The sequence below is a fragment of the Nannobrachium achirus genome, assembly GCF_963921795.1.
Source record: "Nannobrachium achirus genome assembly, chromosome: 22".
Taxonomy (NCBI): Eukaryota; Metazoa; Chordata; class Actinopteri; order Myctophiformes; family Myctophidae; genus Nannobrachium; species Nannobrachium achirus.
In genome coordinates, this window is record NC_137829.1 from 31,410,487 (window position 1) to 31,435,276 (window position 24,790).

Below are 24,790 nucleotides of genomic sequence, written 5' to 3' on the forward strand. Positions count from 1 at the left end.
AAAATCGTGAACATTTGTCTTTGAATATTTTTGACCCAATTATATAAATGTCTTCTAAATCCTTCTTCCAAATCAGTGGTTCTCAAACTTGTTCATGTCAAGGACCCCCAAAATTACATGTATTTGGCCGTGGACCCCCATCTCAAAATATGTTGTTCCAGGGACCACCCAAAAGAAAATATTTGAGTTACAAATGTTCGCTTTTAAAAAGATATATTCAAAAATGTAATACAATTTTTCAAAAATAAATCTACAAGGTCTACTCTAGAGCTTGTAGATCTGCTATTTTTCAATAGTTAAAGCATTAAATCAGGGGTATTCAACAGGGGGTCTGGGACCCCTAGGGGCACCCCAGAGTTAGCCAAATATTTTGTTTTTATATCGACCACTTCAACCCAAAGACCTCCCTATTCTGAGGGGAACGTTGGCTGTAAATGGCAGATCTACAAGCTCACAACGTTGTCACAAGGGTTTTTAGTTAAATGTCTGAAAATACACTTTAAACACAAATCTAGCATAGTAATGGAGAAGACAATGTGTGGTGATGCTTTACACACTTACTACTTCCACCCGACAAGAACAGTGCGAGAATAGCAGATCTACATGCTTGTGAGCTTGCAGATCTGCTATTCTCAGCAAACTATGAAACTGACATAAGGCTATAGACTAGGGATGGGGAAATATGAAACTTACTGGTACCCTAACGGTTTAATTGAGTAAAGAAATGAGGGAAGAATATTTACAAACTGGTTAAATCATGTACCCTGTGTGTGGGCCCCATTAGAGAACGTATTTTACGGCTGTAGCAGTGTTTATCAACCAATTTGATTTCAAGGACCCCCATTTCTTTTTTTTATGGTTGAGACCCCAATTCATATTGTAAAATCAATATTGATTTAATTCAGGGTCCATTTGGTTCCATTTGTATACTCTGAGTTGCAGACCCATAAGGGTCCATTTGGTTCCTATAACAATCATTTATAGCTGGGGACCCCCTGGAACTCCCTCAAGGACCCACTTTGAGAACCAACGAATTATGGAAAGAAAAAAAAAAGATTTTGATTGACCATAGCCTACAGTATAAAGAGTATTTCTATATTGCAGTATTGATACTTTTACTTGAGTAAAGAATGTGAGTACTTTTTCCACCACTGCTTTTTTGAATATTTAATGCAAACAAAAACTCACTTATGCCAGTGAGCCCCCCCCCCCCCCCCATGTGCCAATGCCAAAGGTTGCCTAATGCCTCCCCCTGTGCTGACAGACAGACAGACAGACAGACAGCTGTAGTAATGACCTGGGTTGATTAGAGGCTGCAGGTGTTGTAACCCTGTTGTTACGCTCTATTAGGGCCATGTGCCTGTCCGGACACACACACACACACACACACACACACACACACACACACACACACACACACACACACACACACACACACACACACACACACTCAGGACTCTGGGCTCATCTGGGATTACCAACCCACACACACTAAGTGTGTTCAGTGATTTCTGTGTTTGAACAAAGTGTCAACCCAACGCTCTGCAATCTCCAGCATGTAACGCAGTGGCAGGCGTTGTGATTGGCTCATTTAAATATAGATGGATAAGATAAGATAAGATAAGATAGATAGATGGTTAAGATAGATAGATTAGATAGATAAACTCAGCACAAAAAGAAAGGAAACTTGACTTCGGTCCATTATATTTCCCCTTTAATAATACCAATTTGTATTGTGTGTTTTTTTATCTATAATTTGTATCCCATGATTTTGTAACCCATTTTTTCACCCATGCAGTGCCAATTGCCTAAACTATGTAATCCTGGGCTCTGCTCTCCCTCTGCCGCGCCTGGGGAGACAACAGACTGACCTCATGCTTCCTTCTATGCATGAGGTGCCCAAGTTGCTTCTTTTCACCTGACAGGGGGGATGGACGTAGCGTGTGGAAGGAACACGTTATTCCAACCAGTTCCTTTCCCCTCCATCAGGTGCCCCGGCTGGCCAGGGGGAGGCATTATTGAGACCAGGATTACTGCATGCACTGCAAAGTTTTGGTTGGCGCTACCCACACGTTTGGCTGTGTAGCTCATGCCTCAAATGCCAGATGTTAACAAGCTGTACCTCGTTGTAAAGGTGACAAATCAACGATGACAAAACAAATTGGTATTATTAAAGGGGATGGACCAAATTCAAGTTTCCTTGTGTTGAGTCTAGATAGATAGATAGATAGATAGATAGATAGATAGATAGATACCTAGATACCTTTATTATCCCAAGGGGGGAAATCAGAAGCGAGTCATGCTGGCACGTGTGTGCCAGTCACAGGTGTGTGCCAGTCACAGGTGGGTGCCTAGCACCTGAGCATGGGTTCTGACAGAATTTAGGACCTAATGCTATCCTCCAGGATGACAACGCTTGCCCCCACAGAGCCAGGATCATCAGAGAGTACCTCCAGAATTTGAGAGTGCTCAGAGAATAGCCTACCTGACCTGGTGGAGACCCATGTGCTCCAAGGATAGCCTACCTGACCTGGTGGAGACCCATGTGCTTCAAGGATAGCCTACCTGACCTGGTGGAGACCCATGTGCTTCAAGGATAGCCTACCTGACCTGGTGGAGACCTGTGTTCCGAGGATAGCCTACCTGACCTGGTGGAGACCTGTGTTCAGAGGATAGCCTACCTGACCTGGTGGAGACCTGTGTTCCGAGGATAGTCTACCTGACCTGGTGGAGACCTGTGCTCCGAGGATAGCCTACCTGACCTGGTGGAGACCTGTGCTTCAAGGATAGCCTACCTGACCTGGTGGAGACCTGTGCTCCGAGGATAGCCTACCTGACCTGGTGGAGACCTGTGCTTCATGTGCTCCATGAGTGGTACACAGTACATACAGTAGCAGGTTGGACAGGTCCTGACAGGCACAGAACAATCTACAGTCACTTATCAAAGAGGTGTGTGTGTGTGGGGAGGGGGGTAACCTCCATGTCTCAACAACAGCTTTAAAAGAATCAACACCATTAGTACCCATCTCAGTGTGTGTGTGTGTGTGTGTGTGTGTGTGTGTGTGTGTGTGTGTGTGTGTGTGTGTGTGTGTGTGTGTGTGTGTGTGTGTGTGTGTGTGTGTGTGTGTGTGTAAACTAATGACTAGAAAAGAGTCTCCGCCGGTCAGGCACGTGCACACATAGACATAGTCAAAGGGGGCTTGAGCCCCTGCCCTTTTATCCGTCTGTAAAAAAGTGCCCTCTCTCCAGACCATGAATGCAGTTTTTACTATGGTGAAAGACATGCAAATGCCCTCTTTCCATTCTCTGCACATCCCTGAGGTCAGGTATGTTATTGTGGGCCTGATTATGTTTGGAATTGGCCAATCAGGATGGAATATGAAATCTGGTGATCACTTGACTAGAGATCATGTGAGCAACGCTGAGTCTGGAAGCTGGCTTTGACTTTGTTGACAAAAAAACTATAACAAAAAGAATTTTCGTCGACAACCTTTTTTCACAGATGAAAACTAAATAAAAACGAAACTAAGCTATGATGATTAAAACTAAGACTTCTGTCAACATGGTTGGGCTCAGGTGTTGCGCTCTGAAAATAGCCTATCTACAAGCTCACACTACACGTCACGCTGTGACACGTTGTGAGCTTGTAGATCTGCTATTTTCAGCATGCAACCAAGTGTAAAACCAGCCATTACGATGCCATCAAGGCTGGCCAAAATACATTTTTGTTGACAAAATCCAACTGTAAATATAGGCTAGTCTATCCACCCATCCATCCATCCATCTTCAACCACTTATCCGGAATCTGGTCGCGGGGGTAACAGTTCCAACTGAGATTTCTAGATTTTTCCATATCCCGAGCAACTTCCTCCACTCCCTCAGGGAGTATACCGAGGCGTTCCCAGGCCAGTGTGGAGATATAATCCTTCCATCTGGTCTGCCACGGGGTCCCCTCCCAGTGGGACGTGCATCGAGGATCTTCCTAGGAAGGCGTTCGGGAGACATCCGTACTAGATGTCCGAACCACCTAAGCTGACTCCTTTCCAAGTGTAGGAGCAGCGGTTCTACTCCGAGTCTCTCTCGGGTGACTGAACTTCTCACCCTATCTCTAAGGGAGATACCAGCCACCCGTCTGAGAAAACTCATTTTGGCCGCTTGTACCTGCAACCTTATACTTTCGGTCATGACCCACACTTCATGACCATAGGTGAGAGTAGGAAGATTGCTCGGTAGACAGAGAGCTTTGCCTCCTGGCTCAACTCTTTTTTTTCTTCTTCACCACAGGGTGATTTAGCGACTGCAAAACCGCTCCTGCTGCTCCGATTCTCCATAAACTAGGCTGGTCTAGATAGGCATTTCAGGTGACTAAAATATGACCCAAAAATAATTATTCAAAAGACCGTCCTCTCAACACGACCCCAGATACTTGAACTCCTTCACCTGGGGTGAATCTCCTACTTGGACTGCACAATCCATGGATCCACGGGAATTTTGAAGAAGAAAAAAGACTACAATCACTATTGTAATCGTGTCATTCATTCTGTCACCGTCGCACGCACACACGCACGCACGCACGCACGCCCACACACACACACACACACACACACACACACACACACACACAGTAAAACACTTAGCGGGGGTCTTATCAGTGGATCTCTCTCTGAAGGCCTCTCACCTTGAAGCACTGTTTACATTCCTGTGCACACGCACGCACACACGCGCACACGCACGCACACACCTGCGCATACACACCCGCGCATACACACCCGCGTGCGCTAGCACACACATGCACCCACACGCAACCGCACACGCAAGCACATAAACACACACACATACACATGCACATTTGTAGTACCATTACTCTGCAGTTGATTTAGTGGACTTAATGTATTTGGGCCTTGATGCCGTGGTAAAGCCTGACTTATACTCAGCTGTACTATAGCTGACCTACGTGTTTTTAGCTCGTAGATCTGCTTTTTGTTGGAAGCTAAAAATGGCTCTTGAACACTACACCCTCCCAAACATTTTAGTCTAGTCTTTATTTTATTTCTTTATAGTTTATACTAGTCAATGAAATTAACACTGAATTAAAGCCATATGGATGGTTTAGCTGGTGTTTTACTGTTGCTCTTTCTCTTTTTTTATTAGACCTCCAAAGACCTTTGATTCCTGCCTTCATCATCATCATCATCATCAGAGAGAGAGAGAGAGAGAGAGAGAATCCCTTCAAATCTCTCTCTTCATCTCTGCCTTCATCCATCTCTCCTCCGCCCCTCCCCCGCTAGGCTCAAGGTCTTAGCTCATTCACACAACACATACACACCAGTAAGACTCCCTAATCGGGAGATAAGCGACCGCCAGGTCGCATACACAAACTTTAGAAGGCAATGGTAGCCAATCAGGAGGGAATATGGGAAATAGGACAGATCCATGTTGATGACATGACTTTAAAGATACTGTGTACCGCTTTGCATGATTTTAGGGCAAAATCTGTGGGAGCAGTGTCCAAAAATGTGTTTTGCAAGAATTGGCCTCATGGTGGCGCTAGAAGAGGGCCATGTGAGAAATCAGGGCTGAGGTTGTGGTTTGCCAGCCAAGGAGTGTGTGCAAAGTTTGGCATGGATAGGGGCAACTTGCAGAGATAAGAGTATAGGGCCAAAAGTATGACGTGGCGTGACGGACGGAGGGACAGCCGGTGGAGCTTTGCAGCCGTTAATAGAAGATTTGAGAAGGGATTAATCACATCATAAATATCATCAATTGTGTAGCTGATTAGACAGACTGACGGAATCTCAGCAGCAGCGCTGTTGTAACTGCAGTCGGCTAGGCGGCTACGCTAGTGTAGCCCCCACAGTTAGTACATCCATGAACCAGCCCACAACAGCCCTGCCAATTGGGCTCAGCCCTATTGGCACGGAGGTTTGTGCGTCGGTCTGGTAAGTGGGAACCCCGGGCTCAATCCCCGCTCCCGCACATCACTACACTATAGTGCAGTTTGTTGTAACTGCTGTAGGCTAAGCGGCTAAGCTAGCGTAGTTTGTTGTGGGAGCGTTTGTTGTGGGATCTTTTCGACACCCAACTCTAACCCTCACCCTAAACCTAACCTCCGTGGGGTGAGTCGCTAACCCTCCCAACGCTCCTTTGTCGAAATGACGGTCGTTCGAAAGAGCAAGATTTCCCCGTTTGTTGTAACTGCAGTTGGCTAAGCGGCTAGGCTAGCACAGTTTGTTGTAACTGCAGTCGGCACTTTACACGGGAAGCTCACAGACGGAGTAGCTAAATCTGGCCGATGTACCAGCCGGTCATCAAATTATTATTATGGTGGTAGGCTACTTGGAGAGACAGATATTTTCTGAGGTGGTAAGGTTGAGAACCACTGCTCTAGACCAGTGGTTCTCAACCTTTTCAGGCTGCGACCCCCAACATAATCATATTTTAACTGGAGACCCCCAAAATAATCATTATAACTGGGGACCCCCCACCCTGACAAGCACTAAGAGTTTAGGTATTACATTTTGTATAACACGGTTCTATTGTTGACATGCTCACGCCTCTGCTATTTCCACAATTTCTGCCTAATATTGGACAATTTGGCCAGTGTTTAATTTGTCATTTTAAAGGTATTAAAAAGTCCTTAAATTGTCACTTTAGAAATGTGCAGATACCCTCGATACACTTGTTGGTTTGTTTACTGTTGAGTGAGAAAACAATGTTGCACATTAAGTTAATCATCTAAGGACCCTACCAAAATAATTTGAGGGGTCCCCTTGGGGTTCCGAACCACAGGTTGAGAACCACTGCATTATGACATAATAAACAGGGGAGGGGGAGGGGGACCGCCCCTCTCTACAAGTGGGGAATTCCTCCAGTCATCATCACACCTGACACACACACACACACACACACACACACACACACACACACACACACACACACACACACACACACACACACACACACACATCAGTCACTTTCAAAGCCTCTCTCTACCTCCCTCTCTCTCTTCCCCTCCTTTCATCCCTCCATTCTGTCTGTCTGTCTGTCTGTCTGTTAGCAGACACTCTTAGTCCAGACTGAGTGACTTACAATAAGCAAGAACAACAGACAATAATACATCTAATGTATAGATGGGTGAGAGAGAGAGAGAGAGAGGGAGGGAGAGAGAGAGAGACCACTTTACCTTGCTCTCTCTCTCTCTCTCTCTCTCTCTCTCTCTCTCTCTCCCCCCCAATAGCCCCTCCCTGTAGCAGCTGACATCCATTCTTATTTAAATATCAGGAGGGAGTCTTGCTGCATGTGCAGGTAGTCTGTCACAACGCAACGCTCTCTCTCTCTCTCTCTCACACACACACACACACACACACACACACACACACCCTGACGCTGGGATTTCTCAACTCAAAACCTCTGAACGCTGTCTGGAGTTCCCTACATTCAAGCAGCTTGAAAACAGGGACACCTCTGGAGATTTTATCATTCCTTGAAGTGGAAGATAGTTTGAGTTTTTCCTGTCAGGACAGACAGAGAGGGGACAGATGACCCGAGGCCACATCAGAGGATACACTGACCTTCACATATGCAGCTGAGCCCAAAGCCAGTTCTTCTCTCCTCACAACGTCTACCTTAAACCTGCCTACCTTTCTTTTTTGGGGGGTTTATTTATAGAGCATTGACGCGGCAGAACCAAAGACATTGGTGGACTCCACCCGGGGAACCAAAGACACTGGTGGACTCCACCCGGGGGCCACAGGTGAGGCCAGAGGTCCGGAGCTGCTCCTTGAGGAACCTGAGAGGTTCTGCCAACGTTCTGAAGCTCTCTGATGCTCTGTGGTCGCCTGACGCCTGTCTGACAGAAGCCCGCGGGGGAGACGTGGGAGCCGAAGCTCCCTGGAAGCACCCCAGACAGGCTTCTGACAGAAGGCCTCAACGCACACACAGAGAGAACAGCACTTTTTAATGATGCGCTTCCCCGTACATCCAGTCTGAGAGAGAGAGAGACAGAGAGAGGGGCAGACAGAGAGACAGATAGAGAGAGAGAGAGAGAGAGAGAGAGAGAGAGAGAGAGAGAGAGAGAGAGAGAGAAAGATGCCACGCAGCGGACAGGGTCATGCCCTGGAGGAGGGCTCTCGGCAGGGATAGTCCACCCAGGGACGGAGCCCTGATGTGGGCCTGGCTGCTGGGCTGCTACTGGGCCCTGCTCGGCCCCTCTGGGGCCCAGGCACAAAGCTGGAGACCATGCACAGGTAGGGAGGGACCACCGCTGTCAACACCATTATATAATGTTCTAATTATTGATCATAAACTACTGAATGTCTGCCTCCAGGTTTTCTTCAGAATATGTATATGACGCTGATTTATGTACAGTGGAGTCCAAATCATTTTTTGGGGGTCCCCAGATGATTAACTTATCTTATGTGCAACGTTGTTTTCTCACTCGGCAGTAAACAAACCAACATAACGTTTTAAGTGTATTGAGGGTATCTGCACATTTCTAAAGTGTCAATTTAAGGACTTTTTAATACCTCTACAATGACAAATTAAACATTGGTCAAATTGTCAAATATTAGAGGCGAGGCGTTGTGAGCATGTAGATTGGCTATTTTCACAATATAACCATGTTATAAAAAATGTAATGCCTCAACTCAACTATTGTTATCAAATTATTGTCTTGGGAATGCAACAAAACCTCAAAAATATTATTGAACTCAAGTCTCAATAGTAATCAAGTAATCAATAGAAAAAAGTCATTTTGGGGGTGAACTACTCCTTTAAGAAGATATTGTGTACAGTTTCATTTGTCAAGGATTTCCTTTATATTCTTTTGTTTTATTTACAAAGCACTGAAACACAAAGTATGTCAGCCATGTAAACACCCTGAATGAAGGCCTATAACTCCACAGAGAGACAGCCTTTGTGTTCTTTATGGACAGTAGGACAGCTGAGAGAGAGACAGACAGTAGGACAGCTGAGAGAGAGACAGTGTAGGACAGTGTCGAAAACAGTGGATTCCAGGGACAAAGTGGGTTCCTTTATGGGATCTAAATTGACCCATACAAGTCTGCAACTCTGACAGTGTACAAATGGAACCAAATGATTTGGTTCCATTTGTACACTGTCAGAGTTAAGGGGAAACATTGAGATTTGCAAGATTGAGAAACACTGCATGGTGTAGGAGAGACAGACAGTAGGACAGCTGAGAGGGAGACAGAGTAGGGGAGACAGACAGTAGGACAGCTGAGAGGGAGACAGTGTAGGAGAGACAGACAGACAGTAGGACAGCTGAGAGGGAGACAGTGTAGGAGAGACAGACAGACAGACAGTAGGACAGCTGAGAGAGAGACAGTGTAGGAGAGACAGACAGTAGGACAGCTGAGAGGGAGACAGTGTAGGAGAGACAGACAGACAGTAGCACAGCTGAGAGGGAGATAGCGTAAGGTAGAGGCAGGTGCTATGTTAAGTTTAATATAAGAGTTTAATCTTTAGACATTTTAGATGAAGCCCCACATTGACAGGAGTGTGGTAGGCTATACATGTAGGTGACCGCTGTGTGTCATCTGCTGAATTGCACTCTTTATTTTATTTTATGTGGGAGCAAGAGAGCTGGATCATTTGGTGGTTGAGAAAGTGAATGAATGGCTTTGCTTTGCATGGTAGAGTATGTTAATACAATTCACTTGGTCACACTTGATCACTATCTATCTATCCATCCATCTAGCCATCTATCCATCGATCTATCTATCCATCGATCGGTCGATCGATCGGGCGGCATGGCTCATGGGTAGGGCAACTGCCAATAATAACACGGTAGGTTCCCGAAAGGTTCCCAGTTCGAATCTGGGCTCCCCCAGAGTTAGTGTGGAAGAGTCCTTGAGGAAGACTCTGAACCCCTAGTTGCTCCCGGGGAGCAGGTTGGTGCCTTGCATGGTTTCCTCTGCCATCGGTGCATGAATGTGTGTGTGGCTGGGTGAATGTAATGAATGTGTGTGTGAATGGGTGAATGTAATGAATGTTTGTGTGAATGTGTGAATGTATGGATGAATGTAATGAATGGGTGAATGTAATGTGTGTGTGAATGGGTGAATGTAATGAATGTGTGGGTGAAAGTAATGCACAATCTATGTAAAGTGCCTTAGATAAAGGCGCTATATAAATGCACCATTTACTATCTATTTATATTTAGATAGTGTCAGAGGTCATAGTCTCACCTATAAACACAGGTGGTCAACGTTTAATTCATCCCCTGAGCAAGCAGCCATGTGCTCTATTAGCTCAGTGGTAAAGATGTCAAACCAGGTTCAAATCCGGGATAGAAGAAGAAAGTTACGTAGAGCGGCGTTAAATCTGTTAATTGATTATTTGACAGATCCCTGTGTGACTTTAGGTTAGTGGCTAAACAGTGTGCGTGCGTGACTTTAGTCGACTAAGAATGACTTTAGTCACGCATGAACGCACGCACACACACTTCCTGTGAGATAAGTTGAGTTGTGGTTACAGCAGATTAGATAAGAAAGAGGCTGCAGGTGTTCATATCGCGTCCGTCCGTCCGTCCGTCCGTCCGTCCGTCTGTCCGTCCGTCCGTCCGTCCGTCCGTCCGTCCATGCCAGCCAGACAATATTATAACATGCTTTTCATTTAAAGATACACCAATTAAATGTGGTACAAGAGATTCGTTTTCAGATTCCCATTACAATATCACAAGGGGGGTCTGATACAGGATATAAGTGACGAAACTAAGAAATTAACAGACCATTTTTCATCTGAATACTACAGTAAAGGATACACATGTACTGAACAAAGGCTCTACAGCAGGGGTCTTGGATGTTTTTTTCCATCCAGGGACCCCTTAGCTCTGAGAGAGATGAAACAGAGACCCCCCCCCTACATACTGTACAGATTTTGCAGATTAAACCTTTTCATACAGTTAACCATTTAAACCCTCAATACTAAAAAACATGCACTTGTAGATTGTCTATTGTCGGCTAATGTTACACTCACAATTGGGATTCTAGGGTTCAAGTGGTTCATGTAAATGAATGTGGGCGATCCCCCTGTAATAACTCAATATTTCAATGGGAATGGGGTGGTTTCTTGCTATTTTCGAGTTTCTGCAAAAGGCTCCATTCTCCGTAAAAATTAGAAAGGCAAAACAGGGAAAGAAACTTGTGGGGGGGAAAAAAATACATTTGCAGGACATTTTCAGGAAAAGAGCAGTAAATATTGAAGAGTTGAAACGGCACATCTGTAGGTAGAGCTCTATCAATGAGATTACTATTATAATATACTGTATGTAGAGGTCCAACTATTGAAGAACAAGTATAGAGTTTTAACCAAACAAAGATCACTGACACCACCTTTAACCAATAGAAGTTCAGCGAACATTAAAGCAAGGAGGTGAAAGGCAGGATCCTGTGATCTAGAAGATCAGAGAGAGCTTTTTATTTGTTCTCTCTCTCTCTCTCTCTCTCTCTCTCTCTCTCTCTCTCTCAGTTCAACTCAAAGCATCTCTTTGGCATGAGAGAACATTGTGTTTACATTTACATTGCCCAAGCTAAGCACAAAAAGAATAATAATGAAATAAAAAAGCTCCTGGGAGCACAGCTCTTCACCAGGTCAGGTAGGTTATTGTGGGCCAGAAATGTTTGCAATTCACCCCTTGTCAGCCTTCTGAATTGGTCCCTGACTGGCCAACTAGCAGGATCTATCTGCCCTGTCCCACCCTGGTTCTGCCTTTTTTATGTTGAATTTGCTAAAACATAATTCTTGTAGAAATAAAAACATTTAAAAACATGTTGCGTCCCTAATACTCCAACTGAGCAGCTCCATTTTACTGAAACCAAGTTTGAAATTAGAATTGAACACACAGAATGATGGAGAGAAAGGACTTTTGTCCCACCAAGACACAGCAACCAATGGGAGTGTAGAGGGGCGGGACAACGGGCGGGACTTGACAGAGGGTGTATTGGATGGAATGTGAAGAATCGGCCAGATCCGTCTTGATCACATGAGTACACTTTTCCCCTAGAGCGCTGCCATGTATCTGTAGCAACCACACGCGCGCGCGCACGCACACACATTTAATCATTTATTTATGTTCACATTTTACAAGAAAACATCTTGAACACAAATACTGGTAGATGCACTCATCAAGTTCAGAATCTCGTTCAGAATCTCTTTGATACTGTATGTCTTAGTCTATGGATACAAGAAGCAGCGTCTCCTCCATATGTGGCAGCTGCCTATTATCACAGTTATTGAGCAGAATTTTGCCAATGCTTTGGCTTTTGGCTTGGTAATTCCTGCCGTCTGCAAACCCCTTACGACTAGTCTGTGAACATGGCCAAGGCTTCCAAATATAAACACAAGTAGTTTACAAAGTTTATTTATTTAAAACCAACATGTTTCGACCTACATGGTCTTCTTCAGGGCAATAATTCAGTTGCCCTGAAGAAGACCATGTTGGTCGAAACATGTTGGTTTTAAATAAATAAACTTTGTTTTAACTTTAAGTTCCTCTCCTCCTGACTCTGAGTGCTCGGATCCCCTCGTCCTTTTTTAACAGTGTTTTCCCACTGATCCTGGCAGCACCACTTACTTTTTAAGACGTTTTTTTTTTTTATCTCCATTGAGCACCCGGTTGTTCTCTGTTTTTGCCTACAAGTAGTTTACAGTTGTATTTTAGGACCTTAGCAAGGAATGCCTCTTCCAGACTATAGTCAAACGTACAGCCTACTTCTAAGATGGTGACTTCTCTGCTATCTTCATCAACAACAATAACATCTGGTATATTGGCTGTCACATTTGAGAAAGTGTCAACTTCGTTATTGCACAGCATGAACATGTTAGGTGAAACCCTTGTGTGGGTATAAACTTTAACGGTGGAAGGTGGGATGTATGAAAGCATGTTCTTAACAGTAGGTCAACAATTCCATTGTGTAAATAAATAATAATAATTGTGTAAAAAAAATCAATATCAAATGTAAATACTGAATTGAGCTGCTAATAAACTGTCTGGTGTGAAACACAAGCCTGAGTAGACCACAAAATGCCCCCAAAACATGAAATATCCTTTAAATGCCAAACAACCCCTTTAAACCTCAGTGGAGCTTTTGTCTCATCACCTCAATACAACTCTGTCCCCTTGTTCTGTGTCAGCTTTGAAATGTGATCCCTATTCTGTCTCTGTCTGTCTGTCTGTCTGTCTGTCTGTCTGTCTGTCTGTCTGTCTGTCTGTCTGTCTGTCTGTCTGTCTGTCTGTCATGATCAAATCACCCTTTTATTTCTCAATAATGACCCACACCACACAATAATGTGCATTTGGTTCCATTTGGTTCAATTTTGTACACTCTCAGAGTTATGGGGCTCCTTACAAATAAAACATTTGAAAACCACTAGTAGTTGGACTCCTATAACTAGATTGTAGATTAGTGTGGGTGTATTCATTATGGATTACAGATTAGTGCGGGTGTTTCCATTACAGATTAGTGTGGGTGTTTACTTTTCATTACAGATTAGTGTGGGTGTTTACTTTTCATTACAGATTAGTGTGGGTGTTTTCATTATGGATTATAGATTAGTGTGGGTGTTTTCATTGTGGATTATAGATTAGCGTGGGTGTTTTCATTGTGGATTATAGATTAGTGTGGGTGTTTTCATTATGGATTATAGATTAGTGTGGGTGTTTTCATTGTGGATTACAGATTAGTGTGGGAGTTTTAGGCCCCGTTCACACGACGCCGCTCCTACGAGAATTCTGCAAAATGAATTGTCAGATATGCCTTCCGTTCAGACGACAACGGCATTTTCGGGGGTTGAAAACGGAACAAAGTAAGACCAGATTTTTGGGTGGAAAAGCTGACAACGGTCTTCCCTCGCGTCACTGTGTGAACAACAGAAACACAATAAACGACAACACATGTGATGTCATGGCTCGCATACAGCCTACTGCAGCCACGTTACCATGGTGAATGGTAAACAATCGTCTATCCGTGCGTCACCGCCACCTAGCGAAATGACATGGACACTACATCGTTTCGTGCCCTGATGTGGCTTCATAATGAACGCTGGATAAAAAGTGCTAACGCAACGGCGATTCATCAATGGGATGAATGAATGACGGGACGAATTATCAATATCGATTAGTGTGGGTGTTTCCATTACAGATTAGTGTGGGTGTTTCCATTACAGATTAGTGTGGGCGTTTCCATTACAGATTAGTATTTTCATTGTCTCCTCAGATCTGCTTCCTCTGGACCTGCTGTCCAGAGCGCTTCCCCCTCCCGGAGAGACACCCCTGCACCAGGTGCGGATGGTTCAGTCCAAAGGTTCCCGGGGCTTCCATCTAGCGGGCGCCTTGGCGACCGCGCTGAGTTTCCCCGCCTCTCAGATCTTCACCAACTGCGACTACTTCCCCGGAGAGTTCTCCTTGGTCGCCACCATTAAGATACCCAACCTCATCCAGAAGGTAATAGCGACATTAAGCAGACCGTTTCTACTACCGCAACGTGAGGTGGTACTACGGCTGCTATGACGTAATCGCCGTAGCGATCGAAATGGTTAAGCAAAGCCTCGGCGCGGCGACGGGTTCCCACCCCTTTCATTGATCGCTTTGGTTCCCATGGCGACGCGCACACGCAGCAGACGGAGTAGGCGCTACGTGGGAAGGGACCTTCTGCCGTAGTAGAGACGGCCGCGGCGACGGAAGGTTTATCTATCGAGCGCAGATCATTTCCGATTACCGTTGTCATCTGCCGTTGCCGTAGCGTTGCTTAAACTGGCTATTGAGTTAAGATACCCAACCTCATCCAGAAGGTGTTGAGTTAAGATACCCAACCTCATCCAGAAGGTGTTGAGTTAAGATACCCAACCTCATCCAGAAGGTGTTGAGTTAAGATACCCAACCTCATCCAGAAGGTATTGAGTTAAGATACCCAACCTCATCCAGAAGGTATTAGCGACCTTAAGCAACGCTACGGCAACGGCAGATGACAACGGTAACCGGAAATGATCCGCGCTCGATAGATAAACCTGCCGTCGCCACAGCCGTCTCTACTACGGCAGAAGGTCCCTTCCCACATAGCGCCTACTCCGTCTGCTGCGTGTACGCGTCGCCATAGGAACCTTGCCGTCCTGAAAATCAAGTGCTCAGGCAACTTTAGGCACGGGTGCCAACATTGGCACAGGGGAGTGTGATCACTGGCACACTGGCAGAAGTGTGAGAAAATGTTTTAAACTTGGTCAATTACATTAAGTCACACAATTTGCAGCAAATTACATCCTGCACATAATTCCACATTCATTAAAATTCTGGACTTTGACTGGGGAGGGAGTCGGGGAGATAGGTGTGTTATTGCTCTGAGTCTAATAACTTGATCGTTATAACAATCAAAATGTATGTTGACATGGCACACTGACTATCTATATTCTAAATAATAACAAACTCAAATCTTTTTCCCAGGGACAAATAATAATTCACAAAGAAATAAGACAAGAGAATGCCCAAAGTACATTTCTAATTTACTGTATTGAGAGAGATTCAGGCAAGGGACTGTACAGATATTCAATGGTGATCTCTCCCAAATAGTATCATTGACATGGGGTACAGTACAGTACACAATCTGAGATGAGAGGATGGTGTGAACCATGCCAGTCTGTGCCCTGGCATAGCTGTCTTCAGTTATAACCTGTCCTAAAAGGTCCCCAAACAGTTCCCCTGTATCAGTCCTGTTGTTGCAGAGTTAACACTATGGACAACAATCCTTCATATCAGTACTTTGTTTTCTCATTCCGAGACGGAGTCCTGTTGACTGCCAGAGGTTATTTGTGCCGAGAACAAACACCTTTGACATGGAGAGTTTAGGTCAGATGTCAGATGGGAATATAACGTAATGGTCGGATATAAATCTGATCCAAAAACAGATGTCCTATACCTATCACCAACATTGATCTATGCTAGGCACCGATCTCTGTGAACTCGCTGGTGGTCAAGTATCTGTGTGAGCTGTGCAAGGTCAACAAGGCCAGGCAGGGGTGTCGCACCAAATTCTGGGCCCTGAGTACTTTAACTATTGAAAAATTGATTTTTTTTTAAATCGTGAAAAGTCTTTGAATATTTCAAATCCTTCTAAGGTTTTTTGAAAAACCTATGTGGTGCTCAAACCTTTATGTGAAGGACCCCCAAAATGTATTTGGCCACGGACCCCCATCTCAAAATATTTTGTTCCAGGCCCCCCCCCCCCCCCCCCCCCCTCCCCCCCAAAAGAAAAATTTGAGTTACAAATGTTTGCTTAAAAAAATACATATATTCAAAGATTAGCACACATTTTCACACAAATAGCCGATCTACAAGCTGCGATGCGTTGTGAACTTGTAGATCGGCTATTTTCAAACATGTTGTACTTTTACTTTTGGTACTTTAAGTACATTTTGATGCCAACACTTTCATTCTTTTACTCAAGTAACGGAGTACATCTACATTGCAGTATTGATACTTTTACTTAAGTACAAAATGCAAGTACTTTTCCCAACACTGTCTCCTTGTCTCCTTGTGCCCAGAGGAACGAGTACATCTTCTCCTTGGTGGGCCAGTCCGACCGGCTGCTGCTGGGGCTGCGCGTGTCTCGTGAGCGCCTCCACCTGGTGGCGGGGGGTCGCGGCAGCGGCGCCAAGAGGAGGCTGAGCTTCAAGGACGTGCGTCTGGCCGACAACACGTGGCACACCCTGGTGCTGGCGGTGAGCGGGCGCTACGCCACGCTCACCCTGGACTGTGGCCCCGCCCTGGAGCTGTGAGTGTGCTCTGATCACCCAGTGGTTCTCAACGCCAAATTATTTTAAACCAACATAAAGTTTAAGTGTATAGATATAGACCACATGTGTCAAACTCAAGGCCCCGGGGCCAAATCATGCCCGTGAATGAATTATCTTCAGCCCGCGGGATGATATTTAACCAGTAAGACTCCCTAATCGGGAGATAAGCGACCGTCAGGTCGCAGCGTGATTTTAGGCCAAAATGTGTAGAAGTGTGGAAAAATGTGTATGTAAAAATCAGCCTGATGGTGGCTCAATATGGGACAGATGCATGTTGATGAGATGAGTGTAGCCATACTGTGTACCGATTTGCGTGATTTGAGGGCAAAATCTGTAGGAGCAGTGTCCAAAAATCTGCCTGATGGTGGCGCTATATGGGACAGATCCATTTTGATGACATGAGTGTAGACATGCTGTGTAGCGATTTGCGTGATTTTAGGGCAAAATCTGTAGGAGTAGTGTCCAAAAATGTGTTTTAAAAAATCGGCCTGAAGGTGGCGCTAAATGGGACATATCCATGTTGATAAGATGGGTGTAGACATACTGTGTACCGATTTGCGTGATTTTAGGGCAAAAATTGTAGGAGTAGTGTCCAAAAATGTTTTTTTCAAGAATCGGCCTCATGGTGGCGCTAGAAGAGGGCCATGTGAGAGGAGGTTGTGGTTTGGCAGGCAAGGAGTATGTGTGCAAAATTTGGCATGGATCGGGGCAACGGTTGCGGAGATATGAGCAGGGCAAAAGTGTGACGTGTGACGTGTGACGGAGGGACAGACGGACAGACAGCCGGTGGAGGTTTTGGTAGTAAGTGCGACCTGACGGTCGCAATTACTATCATAACTGGCCCACTGGTATATTGCACTTGCAACGCCTCGGATTCAAACCAAGGTCCCCCGCACGAAAGCCCAACATCTTAACCATCAGACCAAAGGGATATCCCTATGGGCTGGGGGAAATATTGGACTTTTGTCATTAGGTCGAAAACCCTTTGGATCGACCACCAAACTCTAACCCAAACCCTAATCCTAACCTCAGTAAAACTATGCCTAACTCTAACCCTAACCCTAAACCTAACCTCAGTAACCGTGACGCGGGTGATTATCTAACCTGCCGACGCTGTTCGACCCAATGGGGGTTCGACCTATGGGGCAGTCCCCAGTGAGTCACTCTGCTACACACGCACCACCATGATACTACAAGTCCCACAATGCACATGCACTGCTAGTGCATTGGCGCATATCGAGGGCATGTAACTGCATGTCCGCGTTTAAATAAACATTGAACCAGTCCGGCCCTCGACTTGCACCATTTTGTCCCACTGTGTATTTGAGTTTGACATCCCTGATTTAGACTCTATACACTTAAACGTTATGTTGGTTTGTTTAGTACTACACTAAAGGGTATCTGGCTGCACATTTCTAAAGTGACAATTTAAGATCTTTTTAAAACCTCTAAATTGACACTGTGTGTGTGTGTGTGTGTGTGTGTGTGTGTGTGTGTGTGTGTGTGTGTGTGTGTGTGTGTGTGTGTGTGTGTGTGTGTGTGTGTGTGTGTGTGTGTGTGCGTGCACGTATGTGTGTATGTGTGTGTGTGTGTGTCCAGTGTCCAGGAGACGTGCTTCCCCAGCACATTGAGCACCAGGAACTCCAGAGTGTTTGTGGGAAGCAGAAAGAACCTGAAGGGACGATTCTCTGTGAGTCTGAAAGTTAATAATATTAATGACTAGAAATACTGTTCCTACGAAACAGTGTGGGCTCGCTGCTCCCTCATTGGCTAAAGGCCCCATGCCTTTGTACTGTCGTAAATTATTTTGAGGAGAATAAACTTGACCTACAAAGTTTTGGAATAGCATACTCACAGACATAAAAAGGTAGACGCCTCTTCCGGCTCTCTGGTACCCGTCTCGCATTGATAGGCATTTTTGATTGACAGGCTTGGAATTCTTCAGTGTGCGTAACAGACACGGAAGGTCGGTAGGCAAATCAGAGGCAGGTGGGGGTGGGTCTTTTCGTACGCAGCTCTTAAAAACAGCTGCGTTGCACACTAGGAACTGGCTCTGTTGAATTGAATTGCAGTCCTTGGATAAGTCCCGGAAAAGACACGCTGTGATTGGCCAGTAGTTTTTTTTTGAGTGGCAGTCTGCCCTCGACACTTCCGCTTTTCTGCCTATCAAGTTGGACGGGTCACTCCAATCAACTGCAGCGGTGGACGAGGTATCTAGCTTTTTATATCTGTGTAGCTTACTGGTCTCAGGAAGTAAAACGGGAGTGGTGGTGCGTCACAGTGCCACCTAGCCACCTGGCATGCACACTACAGTGTTTTCAATCACTGCTGCATGTCTTTGTAAATGCAGATGATAAAACATGAGAACATGACAGCACTTTTCCTCCGCCGTAACCAATGACCCAGGGGAGAAATTAGACGTCAATTCCGCATGGGTTTTCAGATCTAAAGGGCCCTGTACTTTTTTGAGGGAGGGCCCATAGATTAGGAGATTAGAGACCCCTAAAATATTGGAAATGACTACTTACATATAATAGCCGATGAATTCATAGATACCATGGGCGGCTATTTTTATTAATTTAAAACTGAATTAATTAAAAATAAATCCCTCGCCACTGTCCCCAGTAGGGGGGGCCCTTGGGTTTATAAAACTCATCAACCCATCATAAATGACGCTACTGCAATGACCCGTTTTCTCCGCGGCCTCCCAGGGTTTGCTGCGACAGCTGGTGCTACTTCCTGGTTCAGACGCCACGCTGAGACTCTGCCCCTCGTCTGAGCCGCGATTGGCTGAGCTGTCTGTCCCTCGTGTCCTCACCTCCATACCTCTGCAGCCAACCAGCAGCCAGCTTCCCCAGTACCCCTACGGTGAGTCAACCAACCAACAGCCAGCTGCCCCAGTACCCCTACGGTAAGTCAGCCAACCAGCAGGCAGCATACTGAGCACTGGTCTGATCACCAGATAAACTGGTCCACCACATAAACTGTAGCCAGTGACTGCGGTGGAATAAGTACTGAAGCCCAGTTACCGTATTTTCCGGACTATAAGGCGCACTTAAAAGCCTTTAATTTTCTCAAAAAACTACAGTGCGCCTTATAGTCCAGTGCGCCTTATATATGATCATTCATTGACATTGACATTCCCTTTAGCACAGCTCCGTCTATTATGTGCGCCTTATAGTCAGGTGCGCCTTATATATGAAAACAGTTTGAAAATAGACCATTCATTGACAGTGCGCCTTATAGTCAGGTGCGCGTTATAGTCCAGAAAATACTGTACTTATGTCAAAGTCAATGTATTGTACAGTATTTTACAGTACTGTACAGTATGCACAGCGTATTGTGGGAGGGGAGCTTTCCCCCCTACAGGAAATTATGAGAGACGCTGTGAGGCTAAGGTAGAGAGCATCATTAAAACACACCGGGTGCCCAGGATTATTCAACATTTAATCAGCAGTTGCCGTGGAAACCCGCCATTTTAGCTTGTTTTGAAGGGCTGGCAAAAAAGTAATCTAAGTAAATGCAATCCGAGTATGTCCTGTTTATTTTCACGCTAGTATTTTCTTTCACTCAGGACAGAATTTTGACAATCGCGGGCCACATTGCTTTTGTAACGGCCGGTAGAAAAGGCCACGTTTTAAACATGAAGGTGATTTAAAAGCTAGATTAGGAGAAAAATGTACTTTTGTGCAGCAGCGTAACACTGTTGTGGACGAGGGAGACAGGACTTCCCGGTCAGGTAAAACCCTGTTGCATTTCGGGAAATGGAGTGTTTTTCTTCACCGCGGTAGCCTTGTACAGTAGCTACAGATTAATATAGTTGCGACCGTCAGGTCTCAGTTACTATCAAAACCTCGACCAGCTGTCAGTCTGTCACACGTCACACGTCACACTTTTTCCCTTCTCATATCTCCGCCACGGTTCACCCCATCCATGCCAAAATTTGCACACACACTCCTTGCCTGCCAAACCACAACCTCCAGGGACCCCCAGGGACCCCCTCATGGTGCCGCCACCAAAAAGTGCAAACATGACCAAATGACCACCCCAACGGGGCTGCTCACGGGGAATTCCCGGGGGCCCACCGACTCCTTGTGCTCCAGAACGGATGCAAAAGTGGTCGCGCCCGCTAAAAAGGCCGTAACTCGGCCCACGAGTGTATACCTGTGACCTGGCGGTTGCTTATCTCCCGATTAGGGAGTCTTACTGGTTTATACTGTACAACGCGTCAAACGCGTCGTGGGTACCGGGAGACATCAAAGAGTTTGGCGCGTTGGCACGTCGTGGACCTCCTATGAGTTAAGGATGTTCACCACCCCAGCTACAGCCTGTTTGAAGCACTGTCGCACCGACCTCCGGGTAAACGCTACAGGAGTATCGGGAGCGGCACCACCAGACCCTTGAACAGTTTTTATCCAACAGCGATGAAACTGTTGAACAAGACCTAAGTCTGAACTGAAATGTGTTGTAAAAGGACTCTCTTTATACAAGCACATTTATGATTTTGAATTTATTATGCACATAGTCACATATTAATGCAGATTAGTTTTATTTATGCATTTATATGCTCCCCTCTCTCAATGAGAACTGTTATCTTTATCTTTTAACTGCAATGAGGAGCCTACAGTGTACGGTAGGTCGTCACACTACAAGTAAAGTGGGTGAAATTCTTGATTGTAAGTGGGTGAAATTCTTGATTGTGTAGGCCCTACACAATCAAGAATTTCACCCACTTTACTTGTAGTGTGACGTGACAATAAAGATTGATTCTGTATTGTATTGTACAGTATTGTATTGTACAGTATTGTTCCCATGGGGGAATTAGCTTTGGTTGCAACACAACCACACAAACACAACAATATAACAATGAATCCAGCAACACCACACCGCACTCCGACAACCAACACCTCTTACATAACCAAGGGAAATGGTTCTGAACCGGTTAAACCCTGCAGTACCCCAGGGCTCTATGCCAGGTCCGCTAGTATTTCCATCATGGTCTGAATAGTCGATCTACAAGCTCACAATATGCTGTGTTTAAAGGACAACTTTGTTATTTTTACAACAAGGGTTCATATTTTAGATTTTAATTAGAGAAAAGAAAAGATGAGTGTTGAAATGTTTTCATTTACTGCTTTCTATTGTTTTAGAGATTTTAGTATTTTGATTTCAGTGGGTGGGGGCATGCGTACAAGTGGCTAAATATGTCTTTTTAGACACAATAAGCCGTCAATTTCTTTGTTACTATTTACACCAGCCCCCATAAGTCACATTTGCCCATGAAAGATTGCGGTGCATCTTGGGAATGGGCTTATTGTATCTAAAAATACATATTTAGCCACTTGCATGCATGCCCCCAACCTGGGGGCATGCATGCAAATCGACATCGTTAAAATCACTAAAATAATAGAAAGAAGTAAATGAAAACATTTTAATACTCATCTTTTCTTTTCTCTAAAGACGAAAAAATGAACCCCCCCTAAAATATGAACCCTTGTTGTAAAAAAACAAAGTTGTCCTTTAAGTCACCTTGGTGAGCAGACTGTGGGTTTATAATACAGACAGGAATGACATTAAAATAGTCCAAAGGACCAGGTGTATTCAGACACACAGAGCCCACCCTCGCAAAGTGTGTGTGCGTGCATGCGTGCAACCGTGCGTATGTGTGTTTAGGCTACAAACAAGCAGCTGTGATGGTTACAGCAACACTGTAACTCTAGCCATGCAGTGACTGAAGGAAGAGTGGCTTCATCTGCGCACGCGCACGCGCGCATGTGTGTGTGTGTGTGTGTGTGTGTGTGTGTGTGTGTGTGTGTGTGTGTGTGTGTGTGTGTGTGTGTGCGCGTGCGCGTGTGTGTGTGCGTGCACGCGTGCATGTGTGTGTGTGTGTGTGTGTGTGTGATTGACAGGGGTGTATGAGTACCTTCATGCATGTTTCTATGACAACACAATGAGGTCACTCTTCTTCAACAGTGTTTGTGCAGAGTTTATAACTACATGTCTTTTTTTTCATTCACTTCATAATAGGGATGGGACAATAAGCGATATTATCGTTTATTGTTATAAAAAAACACTCACGATAATCATATTGTGGAGATTGAATTCATCGTGATATCGTCCCCCGTCATGCACTGGGATCAATTCACCTTTTATTTCATAGAGGGTTTAAGCTGCCAACCCTCTATAATTGTTAAACGGTACTTATAATATAGTACATACTTGATACAGTACTTTTTTTCACTCTCTATCAAATGTCTTTGCCAAAAAATAGATAGATAGGCTATTATTTTGGCAAACGTTCCACCCCAGGATAATGGATTTTGATTATAGCGATAATACACATATTTATTATTATTCACTTTATAACTACATAATGTGTTATTGTTATTCACTTTATAACTACACATATATACAATTATAAAACTACATGATATACTGTAGTAGGAAGGCGACACAGAGATCCCCTTTAGAACTGCATGTCTGTCTGTCTGTCTGTCTGTCTGTCTGTCTGTCTGTCTGTCTGTCTGTCTGTCTGTCTGTCTGTCTGTCTCTCTGTCTGTCTGTCTGTCTGTCTGTCTGTCTGTCTGTCTGTCTGAGAAATCAAAATGCTTAAAGGGATATTTCACTTTCAAAAACAATGTGGGTCATTTGATCGTCTACTCTGGCTTTTATGAACATCCCGGACAGTTTTCAAGTTGCTCCATTCAGTATTTAGATATTTAGATATTGATTTTATCAGACCTGCCCCCTTCTTATACAAACCCATTGTAAGTTCAAACACCATTTAAACCATGATAGATTAATTCATCTAAAACACCCGTCCTTGGTTCTTGGTGACTGATATAGCCCTCCTAATGTTTTTTTTTTCTTTTTTTTTTCATTCACCTTTCCCTTCCCTTCCCTTCCCTTCCCTTCCCTTCCCTTCCCTTCCCTTCTATTCCCTTCCCTTCTCTCCCCTCTCCTCAGAAGTGCGTGTCACACTGGGTGGTCATCCTATATGCTCTAAGCCAGAGCAGGGCCAGCTGTGGTTGGACACCCAGAACACCCAGAACACCCAGAAAACCCAGGACACCCAGAGCACCCAGAACACCCAGAGCAGAGGCCTGTTGGTGTGTGATGGTCAGGCCTGGCGCCCCCTGCTGCAGGGTGAGCATCCTGCAACACTCTGATCTTATATTTCAAATAGGATTCCAACCTGCAAATGCATTTCTCTGTTCTTTCCCTGTTTTGTCTTTACATTTTTATGGAGAATGGAGCTCATTTTTGCAGAAACTCAATTCAGACATAGACAGCGCTGCACTTCTTTCCACTTTATCACAGATGCAATTTTGGGGCCGGCCACTTTAGGATTATATTTTACCTCCTCTCCTCTCCTCTCCTCTCCTCTCCTCTCCTCTCCAGAGAAGCAGCGTTTGGACTATGTGGAGGACTACCAGGATCTGTATACCAACTCCGAGACCTTTGATGTCGAAGTCTTCTCCATTCCCTCTGTTGGTCTGTTCATGGCTGCTGCCAACAGGTCAGCCCGCCCTCCATACTTGCCCAGGGACTTACAGAGAATGTTAGAGAGGCATTGGCTGAAATTTCAGAGAGGCACTGGCCTTTTGGTGAAAATATTGAAAATAGCCGACCTCCAAGCTCACAACGCGTCGCAGCATGACACGTTGTGAAGTCAATACTGGAGATGTGGTGTACAGTATGGATTTCTACATAGAGAGGGCAGAGAGGGAGAGTTTGGACAAGGCAATTCTCTTGAATGCTGCCTTCAGGTATAGCATGGAAAGAGGGCATTTGCTTTTCTTTCACCATAGTAAAACTGCATTCAAGGTCTGGAAAGGGCACTTTTTACAGACGGGTAAAAGGGCAGGGGCTCAAGCGCCCATTGATGTCTATGTGGGCACGTGCCTGTACTGGCCTACAGGCACCCATCATCTGGGTGCTCGGAAGCTCCAGCACCCACGGGAGATAGAGCGAGCACCCACAG

At 45.0% G+C, this 24,790-nt stretch overlaps 1 protein-coding gene across 1 annotated transcript in view; it reads left to right on the top strand.

Annotated features, from left to right (window-relative positions):
• Positions 1-8,110: 8,110 nt before the first annotated feature.
• The window catches only part of LOC308307579 (thrombospondin-type laminin G domain and EAR repeat-containing protein-like), a gene marked incomplete at both ends in the record, with an annotated part of 38,339 nt that continues 21,659 nt past the window's right edge, over positions 8,111-24,790 (top strand). Inside the window, 7 exons of the mRNA XM_080752847.1 lie at positions 8,111-8,246; positions 14,238-14,464; positions 16,555-16,784; positions 18,406-18,496; positions 19,518-19,674; positions 23,773-23,952; positions 24,208-24,325. Coding sequence (XP_080608973.1) covers positions 8,111-8,246; positions 14,238-14,464; positions 16,555-16,784; positions 18,406-18,496; positions 19,518-19,674; positions 23,773-23,952; positions 24,208-24,325 — 1,139 coding nt within the window. The remainder of the gene's footprint in view (positions 8,247-14,237; positions 14,465-16,554; positions 16,785-18,405; positions 18,497-19,517; positions 19,675-23,772; positions 23,953-24,207; positions 24,326-24,790) is intronic.